The sequence below is a fragment of the Prionailurus bengalensis genome, chromosome A1 (genome assembly GCF_016509475.1).
Source record: "Prionailurus bengalensis isolate Pbe53 chromosome A1, Fcat_Pben_1.1_paternal_pri, whole genome shotgun sequence".
In the NCBI taxonomy this organism is placed as follows: Eukaryota; Metazoa; Chordata; class Mammalia; order Carnivora; family Felidae; genus Prionailurus; species Prionailurus bengalensis.
In genome coordinates this window covers 111,526,053-111,538,052 of record NC_057343.1, presented here as the reverse complement: position 1 = coordinate 111,538,052, position 12,000 = coordinate 111,526,053, and the positions used below count along the sequence as shown (strand labels likewise).

Sequence of the window (12,000 nt, the reverse complement as noted above, 5' to 3'; positions counted from 1 at the left end):
GGGCTGTCAGCAGAGGCCGACCACCCAGGCACTCAGGCTGTGGTGTGAGGTTTGGATTTTACTCTGAGAGCAATGGGAAGCCACTACAGGGTCTCATCAGGCAAGAAATGCGATCTGATTGATGCCTGGCTGCTATGTGGAACCTGGACTGGGGGTGAGGGCATGGGTTCAGGTGGGGGCCGAGGTGGAGGCAGAGAGAGGCTGGAAGCAGCCATTACCACCTTCTGGGTGAGTGACGGCGACAGTGTGGGCTTTAGGGTGGCAACTGAGGTAGAGAAGTGGGAGATATGGCATGTTTGGAAGGGAGCCCAAGTACCCTGTCCTTATCTGGTGGCCAACTCTGCACCTTCAGAAAGCTGCCCGGCAGATCCTTCTCCACAGCCCACCACCCACGTCAGGGCCGGCTCCACCCAAGATGCCCCAGCAGGGCCTTCTGAGACAGCACTCCTCTGACCAGGGCCTGGTTCCAGTCTGTTCATCTGTCTCTTCTACTCAGCGAGGCATTCCCAGAGACAGAAAGGCTGGCTGTGACCTATGTGGTGTCCAGCCTGGTGCCAGACTCCTCCTAACAGGCTTCACTCCAATCAGGGCTGGTGATCAACCATCACTAACCCTCCCCAGCAAGGCCCACTGGCTCCCTCTCTCTGAGGCTATAGAGGGCTGGCTGAGTGTATCTCTGTAGAGCTTCACTGGACATAGTGGCCATGGGTCAGCAGCACTTCCTTCCCCTGCTCAAGTCTTGCTCAAACCTGCACCTCCTAATCCCCCCAGGGCTCATTAGCACAGCTTTCATCTAACCCCAGACCCTGGAGTCCAGAAATGTGAGCTCCATGGTCAGGAGTCCAAGCAAGAGTCCACTGCCTCCACTGGGCTCCCCAACATTGGAACGGATGCCTGACCCCTGGCTTGGGGCATGCACAGACACCAGGATGGCCGTGGAGGTCAGGCACAGGGGAACAGACCCCAGTCCCTGCAAGAGCCAAAAGGCTCAGCTGTTTTTTTGTTTTTTCAATTGACATCCAGTTTGTATATCATAAAATTCAGCGTTTCAAAGTATACAGTTCAGTGGCTTTTAGCATATTCACAAGGTTGTATAACTTGCACCACTATCTAATACCAGAACACATTCATTACCTCAAAGAGAAACGCTATAGCCATTAGCGGCCACTCCCCATTCCCCCCTTCCCTCAGTCCCTAGCAACCACTCATCTATGTTCCATCTCTAAAGATTTGCCTATTCTGGACACTTCATCTAAATGGCAAAAGGCTCAGCAATCTTCCAGGCCCAAGACTCCAAGTGGAGCCATGGAAGGGGCCACAAGAACAACGGGGCTTCCTATCCTTTTTGAGAAGAGGATTTGCACCAGACTGGCAGTCACGCACATCCAAGAATCTGAGTTTCCCTAGGGAGCGAAGCCTTACTCATCCCAGAATTCCCTTAAAGCCAGGCCCAGAGTTGGCCCTCCCACTTCCCCCTCCCAATCTCAGAGCAGAACAAAGCCAACAAAACAAAAAACAAGCCGTGGCTACTGGTCTAGGCCAGGAACTGTCTACAGGCTTACATTAGAAGCCTGCCAAACATCAGCCATGAAATAAACTTTGACCAATTCTCCTTTCCCAAAAGGAGAATTCACAAGAATTCACAAGAAGCCATGTATTAAAAAGAAGCACCCTTTTAGGTAAAAGATCCCCCTCTCCCCACTGGCAGTTGGCTGTGAGGTGGTCATTTGGTCCATCGCTCCTGGCAAGGTTTGAGTCTGCATGCTTTGAGGCATCCCACATGGTAGCTACTCACTCATGCGCAGAGGACAACCCCAGCATGGGCTCTCCCCACTGTCTGGGGAGGTTAAGCAACTGGCCTTAAAAGCTCTTCGGCACAACTGGTGACCACTTGGATTCCCTCAGAGGGGGCCAAGCGGGCAGGGGGCCTAGTTCTAAGGCTCAAGGGCAGGGGCTGGGCAGCGTGTCATCTGTCCCATGGGCTCAGGAAAGCAGAGCTTGGGAAGAAACCTCCCAAGGCAGTTCTTCCTCAGGGCCCCTACAATGGACTCCTGCCCCACTGTAAGGGTATCTTTTCTGATAAATGTGTTCCCAAAACACGGAGTCAATCAATTTTGCTTTTAAAACCAGCCCTAATTTAAATGTCCAACAACTTTTTGGGTAACACCAACAATTACTTCTATTTGCTATGCATTTTTAACTATCAGGTTTGCTTAAAAGAGGCTCCTCCCTTGTATTCATGTACATCTTCCTCACCCAGTGTGACCCCAACTTAGGCCCATGCCTCTGTCCTTGTTCCCAGCCCCATGGAACAGCTGATACCAGCACATAGAAAGTCAACTCCAGACCTTGTCTTCCTCCTCCCATGTTCCCGGAAGCCAGGCAGTGGGAGGCTGAGCTGGGTGGGGAGGAGGACAAGGGGACTTACCTCTACAGGAGAGGGTATAACACACAGAAAAGCATCTGCTGTAGCTTGAGAAAGATGCCGAGGTTGAAAAAACAAATGACCCAGGCTAGGGGAAGAGTGATGTGCCTGCTTCAGCACCCCCCTCTCCCCGCTCCCCCCAACAAGAATCCTGACTGCTGGAGTTGGCCATCCGTCCGCCTACACTCTGACCAGTGTGAGCTAAAGGAGACCAAATGGTCCCATCACCACACCCTTACAGAGAAGGGGGCCCTCCCACTCTGGGCTCTCTCGCACTCACGCAGGCCATGAAAGGATCACAGAAATCCAACCGCCTTCCTGAAGCACTGTGAAATCACAAGAGGCTGGAGGGCAGCCTGCCCTCCTAGGACTGTTCTTGGTCTTAGGTCTTTTGTCTAGTCATGGTTGTCACAGTGACCACAGCGCCCTGTCCAAGCAATTCACCTGCCGGTGGTTTGGCAGTGCTGTGTTATGTCAACTTGACCCCAAAACCTAAGAGTTTACCCGTTGTAGGAGACCCAAAAAGAATCTATGTTAAGCATCTGCTGGTGCAGGGTGGAGGTCTCTAGGAAGAGGTGTTGCCTGAGATGGTGAGGTCAAAGGGCAACCGCCTCCCTCACAGACGTGAAGGAAGCAAACACCTCAGAGACTGGAGCCACTCTAGAGCAGAGAGACCATTCAACCATCACGCTCCTTCTGCATTTGAGAAAATGGGGAGTCCAAGGGCCAAGGAGCTCATTTCTAGAGTCAACAGTTTACCAGGTTTTCCATTCTGGGTTTCTGGGGAGAAGAATCTGTCTTCTCACCTCCCACCGGCTTTGGCATCAAAACAGCTTTCAGAACCAACTCTCCTCACTTCTGATCTGAAATGGCCCAGCAGTCACCCTCCTCCCTCAGGGTGACCTCCACTAGCCATGTGAGCCTCCTACCTGCCGGCCCCTCCTGCACGAGGCCTCCACTTGCAGCCCCAAGCCCCCAAACATTTAGTGTACTGTAGGACCTCTAATCTCACCCCTGATTTAGGCCAGCTGAGGACAGTCTGAAACACTGATCTCAATTTTTTTTTTTTTTTTTAAGTGCAGCTGTACTGCTCCAATGCACTCAGAATAGGCTCTTCTACCTTGCAGGTCATCTGTACCAATGAGGCAGAAAAGCATGGTTTGTAACGATCATGGAATCTTTCAAAGCACTTAAATATATTTAATTAGCAAAATCATTCAACAGGTCCCTTACCCACACCACTGATTTGAAACACCTCTGCAGGCCCTTCCTGGTGCATAGGAAAGCAAACCAGCCTCATAAAAACCTACTTTCTACACACTGCATTTGTGGTCTTTCTCTGGCAAGGGTGCATTCATGGCAAGAAGGACAGAGCGAGTAGAGTCTGTTTCTCCTGCACAGCCGGGAGCTCTAAAGCACACCAGCATTTCTGCCCATTCCTCCAAACACCCAGGCTTGGGGCTCAGGCTCCGGGAAAAGGCCAACTGCAAAGCTCACAGTTCAGACCACACCAGAACACCAGCACCTCAGGAGGGGAGGGAATGGTGTCAGCTCAAAAATTCTCGGAAAAGACTCTACCCTGGCATTACCTAGCATCAGGACAGGGCCTGCACCTGCTTGTGAGCAAGCTGGGAGGACAAAGGCCAACAGCTGGAGGTAAGGGGTGCCTAGGGCGGTCTCTCCTTCCTTCAGCAAAGTTCTCCTGCTTCCCATCCCACTGGGTGTATATGGGAAAAGACACCAGAAAAGAGTTCTCACTTATCTATTTTGTTCTAGGCACAAGACACTTGTTGCCCATGCCTCACCTACCTGGTCAAGGAGGTAGCAGGCACAAGGCCTGCGGGATGCGGGGGCCACTTACCAGTGGGGGCTGCGGCTGGGGGTGCTGCCCTGCTCCCGAAGGGGGTGGGTAGTGCATAAGCAGATTGAAGGCCGAGTAGACGGTGTCTTTGTACATGCCGCTGGCGCACTCCGGGGCCTTCAGGCCTGGAAAAACCACAGCTGGGTCAGACGCGCCCGCCCGGGCTGTCAGGGCCGGAGGGGTCTGCTCTCCAGAGTAAGAATTGCCGAGGGGTCCCGTTCAAGTGGGACTTGAGAAAAAAAAGCGCCGGGAGTGCCTCGCTACCGAGTTCCGACGAAGGACCCAGCGTCCAGGCCTCCCCTGGGCGGCCCCTACTTGACCCCCAGCCCGCCCGCCGGCCAAGGAACCTGGGCCAACGTTTTCTCCTCAAGACTGGGGATTAGTCAGTCACCTGGGCAGGAGGGGAGGCGGAGATGGCGGGGGTCTGTTTACTCCTATAAAGGTCAGGGCACCGGAAGTGACTCGAGCCCGGCGGCGCCCGGGAAACCCGCCCCCACCCCACCCCCCGGTTTTGCCGCCTCCTTTAGTTGCCGAGCGGGGTGCACCCCCCCGCCACCCCCGTCCTCTGTGCCACCCCCTTTCCCACCGGGGCCTTAGCGGCTGGAGGGGAACCGGGCGGTAACTCACCGTCTTCCAGAGACTCTGGAAGTTTGTCGGGGAAAAGTCTCTGCGAAGCGTGTTCCCGCCCGAGAGCCTGCGGGGAGATCCAGAGGGGGCGTGAGGGGCGCGGGGCTCGCGGCCCGGGGCAGGAGGGGTCTGAGGGATGGGTACCCCAGGGGACCGGGAGGGCGGGGCGGGGCCAGCCGGGCACAGGGGGCGGCGGGCGAGCGAGAGGCGCAGGGTTAGGGCCGGCGCTCACCTCGGCCCCGACCTCCGCCTCGCCGCGGGCCCCGGCACCGGCCCCAGGGACCCCCGCGCCGCCCGCTGCGCCCTCGGACTCATTGACCAGCGACGACTTGAGCTCGGCCAGGTCGCGCTCGGGGCCCGCGGCGCTGTCGCGGCTCTTGTCGTCCTGCTCCTCGCCCTCGTCCTGGAAGGCCAGCAGCTCGTCAGGCGCGCCGAGGTCGTCGCCCCCGCCCGCGCCGCCCCCGCCCGAGTCCAGCTGCGGCATGGTGCGCTCCGCCCGCGGGGACGCGGCGCGCGGGAGTGCGGGGCGCGGAGCCGGCCCGGCAGGCGGCGAGCCCGGAGTCCGGACCTCCGAGCCCGAAGCGCGGCGGGCGGAGCGCGGGCTGACTCCGCCTGGGCGGGCTGCGGGCGCGGGGCGCGGGCGCCAGGCTGAGCGGCTCCGGGAGCTGGCGGGTCCGAACATCAAAGGCGCCGCCGGCTCAGTGCGGGGGGCGGGGCGGGGACGCCGGGGGCGGGGCGGACAGGGGGCGTGGCCAACCGCCCCGCCCCTCCTCTCCTCGGAGAGGCCGGGACGCGACCCGCGCGCGCAATCTTAAAGGGCTAGCTCTCGCGGGCGTAGCTGTGAAGCGTCCGACAGGCTTCACCCTTCTGAAACGCGGGGACCCTGAACGAGACTCTTGACCCTGCTTTCTCACCTACAATATGGGATTCCCCGCTCTGCGCCCAGGTTTATCCACCTAGGCCGTGGGGGTGACCTGGAACGCAAGCCAAGGTGTGAATTGCGTCGGCCAGTACGTCAAAGGCTTGAAAATGGGGACTTCTAGAGGTTGAAGGCTGTTCGAAGCTGTTCTCCAACACCGGCTGGCAGGGTTAAGGTTCCTCAAAGTCCCATTCTCTGCCCTATTCTGCAACCCTAAACCAATCTGGGACTTCCTTCCAGGCTGCCCACATACAGTGCGAACACAAACATTATGCCCCTCACACATTTACTGAGCGCCTGTTGCATGCGGTACTAATGCATTACACCCTGTGACGTGCTTCTCAGCCCTGAGGCGTGGAACAGCCAAGAGGACGAGGAGGAAGGATCCCCCAAACCCGGTGCCGATCTTTCAGCCCCCCACTCCTCCCTCCCTCCAAACTAAGTTCCACGCCTAGAATCTGCAGCGCAGGGATGCGAGGCATTGGGCAGCCACGTGGGCCGCGGGATTCCGACGAGGGGTGGGTCGTCCGAAGCAACTCAACACGGGAAGTCGCATTCCCATGGGGCCAATTGACCCTGAGCCTGACGCAGGCGGACTCTCGCAAGATCCAAGCAGCAGGCTCTATTAGAGCCAGAGGAGCGCGGGAACGTGTGCCGGCTTCCATCGCATCTACAAGGCACCCGGGGTCATGTCCACTCGGGCCTCCACAGGACGCTTGGCCTTGTCTCGGCCACTGTATCTGGTTAAAACATAGATCCTTTAGGATCGTTGTGCAGTGAACCGCAGCCCCCAGCAGGTTTCTGAGTTGGATTCAGTGTAGACTTTCCCACCTCTCCCGAGAGCACAGGGGCAGAGAGTATTAGGGAGGGAGGGTGTCTTGGACGCCTCTCCCGCTCAGAGCCCCACAGGACCCCTGGCAGCAGCGCAAAGCGGGGCCGGAAGAGGGCCGCCCCGCCCCTCCCGGTCCAGGCCCAGCCTGGCTGGCTGCGGATCAAAGAGCCAGGGCCGTCCTTCTCCGCGTTCAGATTCTATCTGCGCCCGCTCAGCGGGGCGGCTCGGCCTCCTACCTCACGACTGGAGTGCCCACTTTTCCTCCCTTCCGGGAGTTGGGGGCTGGGGGTTACTAGTGCTCAGTTTGGCGACGGAGATGTGGAGAAGGTCCTGCCCATTATGTTCCCCCAGTCTCCGTTTCTGGATGTGAGCTTGCTACTGTCTCACGTTATCCCCATTGGGCGGTGGGGGTTGGGGGGAGGCTCCAGCAAGTCTTAGCCCAGTAGGGAGGGGAAAGGGTACAGGAGGAGGGGCCCATGCCCCCCCTCCCCCACTTCAGCTTCTGAGGTTATAGGATCTGGCTTGGATGAGCCTCCTTTGGGAAAGCTGTATGGGAAGATGAATCTGCCCAACTCAAAGGCTTTGGGGGTCCTCTTGCGTTTGAGAGTGATCCCAGCTTAGCAGGAGCCTCCTCCAGGACAAAAAGGTCCCCAGACCCATGAGTGAACATAGAACAGTGGGGGTTGCTATCTCCAGTCCATGGAGAAAGGAGAGAAGTCAGGGCAACAGTGAGGTGGTTTGTTTTTCTCAATAAGGCTGAATTTTTTCAGCTTAAAGTATTAACTTTTAATCAGAGATTATGGATTTTCTGCTTTCTTGGTGTAAAAAACAGCTTTTCTTTGCTAAAATAATGGTGAAAATTGATTTTTTAAAATGTTCTTATTTGGCAAAAGAAATACTGGGCCGTTCTATTCGCTCCCCCACCCCAGAACTCTTTGGACATTTTATAGAGCTGTGAAATCCCAAAGTCTGGGAACCACTGCTGTACAAGGTCATGGCTTTAACCTCTTGCCCTGCGGTGTGGAACCAGGGGAGGAGGCAGGTGAGCGGGGAGAATAGGGAAGTGAGGAGGAGAAGTAAGGCAAGGACAAACCAGCTGAGTATCAGACATCTACAGCTACACTGAAATTAGCTTGAATAACTTCTAGGGAGAATCGACTGTGTGTGTACCTAATCCGGACTCAAGCTGTGGAGAGGGGAGAGACAGTGGAGGGGGTCCTGTTCTCCAGGGGTCACTGCTTGAGAAGCTGAGAAGTTATGAGAGCCAAGCTTGTTGGTGACTTATCTACACAGACCATGGGCAGAAGGAGCTCAGATATGGTGAAATCAATGTGGCTGGGGTGGTGAGGTGGGCTTCCTGGAGGAGGCAGACTTCATCTGGACCTGGAAAGCTCTCTAGGGCTCAGAGCGGTAGAGAGTTAAAGGAGTTCATGCTTGTCCACAAAGGGCAGAAGGCAGGTGTGGCCCTCAGCAGCCCCTTCTCTGGTTGGCACTGATTGCATCATCATCGTCATTATTATCATCTTCTCAATGACTTCATCTTACTGAGTGCTGTGTGTCAGGCATCATGTCAAGAGCTTCACACTCATTATCTCATTTAATCATCATACAAATCCTATGACATAGGAGCTATTCTCCTCATTCATGAACAAGGAAAGCAAAGCTCAGACAGGTTGAATAAGCCACCTAGGATCTCAGAGCTTGGAAGTGAGAGTATCAGAATTCCAAACCTTGACAGTGGCGGGATCCTGAGCCCACACTCTAACTACCACACTCTAGTGTTCCGTCATGACCTCTAAAGTCCCGTTGGGGGGGGGGTGCGGTTTTTATCTGCTCTGTGGTTTCTGCAAATGCTGATGAATGAGCTGCTACTAATAGAGTCCTGGCTTTCTGGGTGGCTTATGGTGCGTGAGGATTGGGGAATCTCCCTGCTTGGTCCATATAAGATGGCTCAAGCCCTTTGCTAGGCAGGAGGGCCCAGAGCATCTCCCTTGAATCACACTTCAGTCTGTACCATCTCTCCTCTGGGCCCACACACAGTGACTATGGGCTTCTTCCACAGAATGGTGGGTGAGCTCTGCTGCGGCTGCCCCTCTGGGGGTGACCAGGGAGTTTCCGGATGAGGGCCAGAGTCTTCTGCAGGGAGGACCCAGACTCTTCTGGACTCATGATGTTCAGGTCAGAGCTGAAGATAGCATGAGTCTTCATCTTCATGCAAACAAACCAGGTGGACGTGTGCTCTCCTCAGAGGCTGGAGATAGGACAAAGTCAGAGCTCACAAGGGTTGATGGTCTGAGTACAAGAGCACCAGCTTGGATTTAGGCAGGCCTATCTGAGTTTCCCTGCCCTACTCTTTACCAGCTGGGGGATTCCAGACAAATCACTGACCTTCTCTGGGCCTCAGCTTCCTCCTGGGTAAAATGAGTATCACATCCAAGGCTGCCGCGCACTGAGTGAGATTGAGATGATTTCCGCACCCTGGAAAAGAGCTGAGTACAAGGCCGGGCACATTCCATGCGCTCTAATAAATGGGTGCTCTTGAGCTAGACAGTTTTCGGAAGTTGTTAGGCTAATTGGCTCTTCGTGTAACGTCATGTAAGTCATCTAAGTGTTCTCATGGCCCGGGCCCACCTCATCACAGCTAAGGCTAAAAATGTACTTTTCCTTTCCTTTTCTTTTAAGTTCCTTCACATGAAAGGCCTGTGTGAACTCTATGACCTTTTCTAACGGGGAGACCCTTGAAATGTGGTGTTTCCAGAAAACAACTCAAAGGAGCCCCAGATGGGTTTGGTCAATTACAACGGGGAGAGGTTCGGAGCAGCATGTCTTCCTGCCTGCCTGCCCTCCTGGCATCCTGCTGGGGCTTACCGAGTGCAGCCTGGAGGCCTGGCTGCTGGCTCTGGGCAGGAACACTTTCCGTGCAAGCCTCCTCTCTCAGGGCAAAGCCTGGCCACACGTCCTAGAGGCAGACTGTGGTTTGTTACTAGAAACACAGTTTGCTCTCTGGAAACTGTGTAGTTTCACTGTGTGTTTGTGTTTGTGTGTGTGTGTGTGTGTGTGTGTGTGTTCTCAGGTAGGTGGCTGTGGCCTGCAGAATGGCAAAAACACACAATTCTGTGGTGCGACTGCTCTGGATCAGGTACTAGGCAGCTGCCTTTAAAATGAAGCAAGGGGGTATCTTGCTGGCTCAGTTGGTAGAGCCTGCAACTTTGGATCTCAGGGTTGTAAGTGGGAGCCCCATGTCGGGTGCAGAGGTTATGTAAAAATAAAATCTTAAAAAAAAAGAGAGAGAGAAAGAAAAAGAAAAGAAAATTAAGCAAGGGGGCACCCGGCTGCCTTAGTTGGTAGAGCATGCGACTCTTTATCTTGGGATCTTGAGTTCAAGCCCCACGTTGGGTAGAGAGATTACTTAAATAAATAAATTTTTAAAAATAAAATAAAAATAATTTTTAAAAATAAAATAAAATGAAGCAAGAAGGGTTTGGGGTCATTTCTTCCTTCTTTATAACCTTCCCTGGGTTCTCCCCCCACCCCAATCCCTAGACTTTATGCAATAACTGAGAATTGCTCTTAAAATAAAAATTGAATGAAAAAAATTTAATGATAAACCTGGATATTAGCTAATCCTGATGACACCCCAGGGAAGTTTGGTGACATTGGCTTGAGGGGTGGTGGTGCGATTACAGAGAGCTGCCCCTCAGCTTTAGAGGGCTTGTTACGGCAGTTTCCTGCAGGCTAATGTCCCACAGTGTGCCAGCCACTGTTCCCAGTGAGTGGCGATGGTATTCGCTCACCAGGAGGAATAAATCATCCTGGGTTTCCACAGGAAAGGGTCTGGACTCAGAGGCGCCAATGTGTCAGCAGCAAAGGCAAGCCAGGAGTGGCTGTCATATGCCAGGCTCTGTGCCATCAGAGTGAATGGGTCTTCAAAGAGCTTGGTAGTGGGAGGTCTGTGTCCTGGTCACTGTACCACCCCTAACCTGCTGGGTGAACTCTGGTAAGTCCTCTGCCTTCTCTGGGCTCAGTGCCCCTTACCTAGTTTCAGGGATGCAGTGAGGAGCCCACAACAATGAGACCAGAGGCAAGAAAAGCAGTCTCACAAAGGCAGCAGGAAGTGGGGGACACTGAGGCCCAGTGTCCATGTGGGAGTTGCCTGCAGTTTCACAGAGGAATGTATCCATATTAACTTGTGTTTGGATTGTAGGAACAGCCCTAGCCACACTGACATAGGAATGTCTTACTAGGAAAATACCATTAGATATCTAGTTTTGAGACAGGGTTGTAAGGGCTTTGTTGCTTATTCCCAGGGCCTGTTACAGAGCTGACAAATTGCAGTGCTTAGAAACTTTTGGACTGGATGGATGGATGGATGGATGGATAGATGGTTGAATCATTCACAGCAATGATCACTTAAAATCCAGAGAGGAGGTACTAGGCTGAGTACCTGCTTTCAAGGAATTCTTGTGGGAGACATCAAGCCAGATAGAGTTTCTAGGAGCCAGGGGCTCAGAATTATGGCTATTGTGTATATGTCTTGCCACATACCTGGCAGTCAGGGAGGGCTTCTTGGAGGAGGAAGGTCAAGCTAGGAGGCAAGTAGAATTAAAGAGAACAGGGCTAGGGTACCTGGCTGGTTCAGTTGGTGGAGCCTGTGACTCTTGATCTGGGGGTTGTAAATTCAGGCCCCATATTGGGTGTAGAGCCTACTTAAAAAAAAAAAAAAAAAAGAGGACATAGCCTTGATAAAGCAAGGCAGTAGCATATGCTGGGTTATGATGGACTTTGACTCCATAGGGTCTCTGGAGCTTAGGTGAGCCAGGATTCTGGGGGAGAGTTTGGCCATCTATTGGCGCCTTACCCAGAATGTCACATCTTCATGTCCCAGGTCTCATAGTCTCCCCACCCCTGCCACCTTGGACAATTCTTCCCAAGTAGCCCCTCACCAGACACTAGCTCTCCTTGGTTGTCTTCTCTCGTAGAACACACTCCTGGGAGCATAATCTGCCATCTTCCACTTGGAGAGTACCCCCTTTTATTCCTAGCAGCTGGGGTGTTGCTAGAAAGACCGACGGGACACGGTGGGCATGGAGGACTTGAGGAGAGCCTACGCCAGATCCTCAGTCACTGCCAGTCCCAATGTGCACAGCCAATAAAGACTCTGAGAGGCCATGCACCAGCAATGTCCTGTCTAGCCTCCTTTAGCCAAGTGTCTCCCAAACTGATTTAACCATAAAACTGTTTTTTGATGTATAATTTTCCCAAGAACTTAATTCCTCTGGAAGTCTTTTTAAAAATGTATATATTTTAAGTTTTTAAATTTATTTTGAGAGTGGGGG

The 12,000-nt window shown here is 53.9% G+C and overlaps 1 protein-coding gene across 1 annotated transcript in view; it reads right to left on the bottom strand.

Annotated features, from left to right (window-relative positions):
- The window catches only part of TCF7 (transcription factor 7), a 31,971-nt gene extending 26,559 nt beyond the window's left edge, over positions 1-5,412 (bottom strand). Inside the window, 3 exon segments of the mRNA XM_043587865.1 lie at positions 4,287-4,411; positions 4,914-4,980; positions 5,146-5,412. Coding sequence (XP_043443800.1) covers positions 4,287-4,411; positions 4,914-4,980; positions 5,146-5,397 — 444 coding nt within the window. The 5' untranslated portion in view covers positions 5,398-5,412.
- Between the last annotated feature and the right edge of the window lie 6,588 nt (positions 5,413-12,000).